The 5,331-nt window shown below is 43.8% G+C and overlaps 1 protein-coding gene across 1 annotated transcript in view; it reads left to right on the top strand.

Moving 5' to 3' along the window:
* FIG4 (FIG4 phosphoinositide 5-phosphatase) overlaps positions 1–5,331 on the top strand; it is a 151,869-nt gene that overhangs the window by 75,058 nt on the left and 71,480 nt on the right. Inside the window, exons 12-14 of the mRNA XM_045294607.1 lie at positions 792–908; positions 2,686–2,731; positions 3,298–3,446. Coding sequence (XP_045150542.1) covers positions 792–908; positions 2,686–2,731; positions 3,298–3,446 — 312 coding nt within the window. The remainder of the gene's footprint in view (positions 1–791; positions 909–2,685; positions 2,732–3,297; positions 3,447–5,331) is intronic.

Consider the following 5,331-nt stretch of genomic DNA (forward strand, 5'->3'; position numbering starts at 1 on the left):
GGACTCTGTTCCATGCTCTGGCTCCCCGTTCTCCTGATGTGCTTCTGATGGTATAGCTGGATCCAGGAGGTTCACTGTGCAGGGATCTCACATCCAGAGGACACAACCCACTCCTGGCTCTTGCTGGTAATGAGATTCCATCCTCCTGCTTCTCAGAGGGCTCCTTTTATACACAAGAGGAAGCCACTCTAGGAGATCCTGTTCCAAATTACTCACAGGGGAATCCTGTCAGGTCTTCTCTCACCTTCGTACCAGACCCATGCAGGGAAAGGTTGTTTGGTGGGAGCTAGAGATACAGGCTAGAAGAGCCACACGAAGCCTCTGCCGTGTAGTTAAGATGCCTGCACACACAAGCATGAGTGTGCATACACACACACCATGCCAGAGCGTAAGCTTTTTTACGGGTTGGTGCCATTCATGTTAATTTATTCTTTTTTTTTAACCCCTGTCACTCACACTGTGCATTGTATTCTTTTCACTTACACATCTCATGAATGCATATTGACTGGTTACACCCTTGAATAGTGAAGCGCTTTGGGAAAGGGGTGTGATGTGCTGAGATTAAAAGTCCTCAACATTTATCAAGTTAGAAATGCTTCGTGCTTCTTTTGTATCAACTATTGCTAGTGATTGATTAAACCTTATATTATAGAAAACAATTATGACCGTGCTCCTCTTAAATACCGGTAGTGGATTTTAAAAATCAAATTCCTGACTCCCATCCCTGAAGACTTCATTTTGCTTAGATATAACAAGCAAATTAACCCGGATTTCTCATCTTCTCTCTTCAGCAAGCTGTGTAATGTTCTCGACCGGCTGAATGTCATCGCAGAAAGTGTGGTGAAGAAAACAGGTTTCTTTGTTAACCGCCCGGATTCTTACTGTAGCATTTTACGGCCAGATGAAAAGTATGTACGGTGTACATAGATATGTGTGTGTATAAATATGCATTATATAAATTAAGCATTTTGCCTCTAAGGATAAAAAAAGTGTAACTATGAGCAGGTTGTACTACTCCTTGCAGGAGGACTTTCTGAAGTTCTTTGGGGAGGTGAACCGCTCATGTGTTGTAGTGAATGTTTGCTGTAAGCATGAGAATTCCTTTGGTGATAGTGTACCTTGAGACAGAAGCCATGGAAACATTCTCTCTGCCTTCCCAGAAGGAACCTTACAAAACTATTTCTGTAAACTTGCATGCAGTGAATTCTGTTTTCCAGTGTTAAATGGGAACAGGAAATCTCCTTACAGATGAATGATGAACATTTTTGATGAAAATATTTATCATTGTCTAATAGTCATTTGTTCACAAATCTTTCTTCATGCCCACTTTGGGAGCTTCCTCAGGTCAAGGATGCATGTTTCGTTCATCTTTCATTCAGGAAGCCAATTTTCATAGATGTCCAACATCGTATGTTCAGTTCTCGTAATGGAGGACAGTGATGAAAGCCCTGCTCATATCTCCGTGAGGTCTCCAGTAGTAATGCTCATGTTATAGTTAGCATTTATTTTCATTTATATTTCAGGGCACCTTATGTTAAGACAGTAAAATGGCATTGTATAATGCTTGACAGCTTACACACCACCTGCCCATCTGTTCATCAGCACATGGATGGCAGGAATAGTCTGGGGGACCCGCTTCATAAAATCCCAGCAAAGTGCTGTGAACGGCAGCCTAGCAACGCAAAGCTGGAGGTGGTGGAAAACCCAGTCCTGAGAGCAAAGACTAAGATTCTATGAGGAAGATTCATGACAGTTGTCATTCTTATCTATAGAGCCTGAGCAGGAAATGAGCGGAAACTAAAGCAAGAAGAACTTTGGTTGAATATGGGTGACAAAATGCCAGAGTGGGGGGTACGGGAGCACGTGATGTTGCTTCTTTCCTGGGCTCTCTTTAAGGGGGGCGTGGATCACATTCCTCTGGAGTGAGCAGAATCAAAAGTCCCAAGTGGTGAAGAGAGTTAAATGCTTCACTACCCTTCCAGAGGGGACTCAGCAGACGCACCGTATGATCTGCTCCCAAAGGCTCCTTAGGGAGTCAGGACTTCGAACCGCTTCCTTTCTGGTCCAGCCTCCTGCTGAGAATGTCCATGGGACCCCCAGATAGAGTGAATCAGAATGTAGTTTAACAAGCTCCCCAGGTGGTTCTTATGTGTGCGTTCTCTCTGATTTTCAACGTCTGTGAATTGGCTGAAGGTTTACAGAGCATGTCAGTTTTCCATTCAGTGGTTCATACACATTTTGTTTCATGTCATTGATTGCAGGCTCCACAATGTAACACCCCTTAGCCCACTCCTTCTCTGTGTTTCCCATTTCCATTTCTCCGGCTCTCCTACCTATTCTCGATTTTGAATCTGTTCTGGTGTATCCCTCCTTATACATAACAATCATGTGGGGATCTTGTTAAAATGTACATCGTGACTCAGTATATGTGGGGTGGAAAGGCAAGTTATCAGCAGGGAGTCCAACAGATAAACTAGCTTGCAGCCCTGTATGGACCACAATCTACTCTGCACGTGTGGGGTCGACGTGGGTTGGAATTGGCATAACAGGAACCAATAACAAGCAGAATCAGTTGATTTCTTGAGGTAGTCTGCTCTCTTACTTTACTCCCAGAATTCTTAACCAAGGAACAGGATGGAGAACATGCCAATAAAATTCTTTTAAAGCATCTATTTCTAATCACAGGTGGAATGAACTAGGAGGATGTGTGATTCCCACTGGTCGCCTACAGGTATTAGAAATATTGTCTTGATAATTGATAGAATCTTTATCCACAGGGCGTAATGTTTTCTGACAGCAATCATCAAGAGAGATACATTCACTACATAGATTAATTCTGCTTTCAGGCTGATTGGATCTCAACCACTGAAGATTTGGTTTGGACAGTAATGGAGACATATGGGATAGGGGGCACATTGGATGAATTGATTTATGTGGGGAAGGTTAACTACTGATTTTATCTTGTTAAAACTAAAGACATTTTCATATAGAGACTGGAAGGGTTACTGATGCTGTTGCAGTGAGGTTATGTGAGCAGCCAATATGACCTTTTATTAACTAAGAATTGTTCTTCATTCTTTGACCTTTAACTTTATAGTAGATGAAATAATTAAGATGTGTTCAGAATTTACTGCCACCACCACCCTAGTCTTTCTTCTGCTTCTGAAAGAAGTCAGATCTGAAGAAAAAAGTGGAAGCAGTTGTACTTATTGAGTATAATTATCAGCAAAGTAACAATTAGTTGCTAATATTATTAGTATCATAACTAATCTACAGTTTGATGGTGCTTTTCCACAGACTGGAGTTCTTCGAACCAACTGCGTGGACTGCTTGGATCGCACCAACACAGCGCAGTTTATGGTGGGAAAATGTGCCCTAGCTTATCAGCTGTATTCCCTGGGATTGATTGACAAGCCTAACCTCCAGTTTGACACAGACGCAGTTAGGTGAGCCTTATTTTCGGCCCTGTAATTGGCAGTGGCGGTGAGCGAACCTGGTTAGTCGTGAGAATGTTGAGCAAATCACGTTTCTACTTTCAGTTCTTTCAAAACCAGATGTTGCTAGAAGACATTATTCAAATGAACTCTGCAGTACAGATTTCTATTAAAGATGGGTGTGTGTGTGTGTGTGTTGTCAATAAACACCTTTTCTGGATACATTCAAAGTGCTTAGGAATTCTGGAAAATCCGGTACTTCCTCCAGGGAGGCGGGAGACACCTCTCTCTCTGCCCCTCACTGGGAGACATAGCAGCTGACAAGACACATGGAACTATGCTAGTGCCCTAAGCTGGAGAAGCCACATGGACCTACCCTGATGCAACCAGACCTCTGAAGCTGGAGAAGCCACTTCGAGACCCCTGCCAGTGCTGAGATGCTCACAACGCCACTAGATCCAAAGACTTTCCACCCACTGGCCCGTGATTGTCCTGCATTCAGCATCATTGCATGTGTTTCGTGAGTTCTGATGAGGACTTTATAAATTGGCATCGGACATATGGGCTAATATCGGAGTTATGGACTTGATCTGGACTGGGCTGGGATGTTTCCTCAAAGTGCTTAGAAAATTCAAAGCTTGGGCTTTTGTCTTGTTAAATGCAATAGTCATCATGTGCTCCACACATTTTGAATTACAAATGTAAGACTCCCACAAGGTTGTTTATGAAGAGTTGCTTGCTGTTTCTTCACTCTCTGTTGGATCCATGACCTTGAATGAGGCACAGTTTCTTGAAAACACAATGCTAACAGCTGCTGGTCTGGGGGCTTCACAAAGGCTTGAGCTAGGAAAGCCATCAGCTGCTGAATGACCTGACTTCAGTGTGGCAAGCAGGGTTTCCAACTAGTTTAGTCTGGCTTGAGTCCCTGCTGAGAGTTTGCCTCTCCACCCCAGACAGATGAAATCCGAATCTACAGTTCCATAAACTCCCCTGTTGATTACTATGTACATACAAGAACACCTGGGGGGAATCTCTAAGCCTCATTTGGGCATCTCCTTAAGCTGTAGATTCTGATTTATTCTATCTGGGCTGCAAAGGCACACTCTCAGCAGAGGGTCAAACCTGGATGCTCCTGTTCTCTGAGCAGACACTTGAAAAAGCACAAGTTGGCAACATCTCAAACACATTTCTGAGTAGGAAGATGATTATCTACCTGTGATTAGAGCATGCCTTCTTATTTCAAAGGCAATTCCGAGAAAACAGAATATTCAGTCATGGGGGTCAATTTGATCAGGCAACCAGCAGAGTTCCCTACTCACTCACTACCACCGAGTGGATTCATAGTGACCCTGTAGGACAGGGTGGAACGTGGGTCTCCAAGATGGGAACTGCTTATGGGGGCGGAAAGCGGCATCTTCCTCTCAGAGTCGCTGGTGGATTTAAACTGCTGACCTTGTGATTAGCACCCCCACATGTAACCCAGGAGCCCAGGCCAGCAGCACAACTGCCCACCCCTTGGGAGAAAGATGAAGCTTTGTACTTTTGTAAAGATTTACAGCCTTGGGAGCTCCCTTGAGCAGTTCCTCTCTGTCTTACTGTTATGAGCTGGAATTGACTCCATGGCAGTGAATTGGCCAAAAGTTAGGACTCATACTGAGGGAAACAGCAGGGCTTGCCTTTGGTGCGCCATGTTTCTGGGGCTCTGGCTTCCTTTTTAGTGTCCTGGGACTGGTGCCCATGGGAATATGATCAAATATAAAGCATTTTTCATTTGCATTTGTCTTCAAGAAGTTGAAGATTCTACTTGAATAGCAAGGGGCATGGTCAAGGGTAATGTAACAGAGGAATTGCTGAAATCCTGGTGGGGATTGAGCATGATAGTGGGACAGGAGGAAAG

This window comes from Echinops telfairi, unplaced genomic scaffold, assembly GCF_000313985.2.
Source record: "Echinops telfairi isolate 266 unplaced genomic scaffold, ASM31398v2 ScPeMD7_3533;HRSCAF=4204_0, whole genome shotgun sequence".
In the NCBI taxonomy this organism is placed as follows: domain Eukaryota; kingdom Metazoa; phylum Chordata; class Mammalia; order Afrosoricida; family Tenrecidae; genus Echinops; species Echinops telfairi.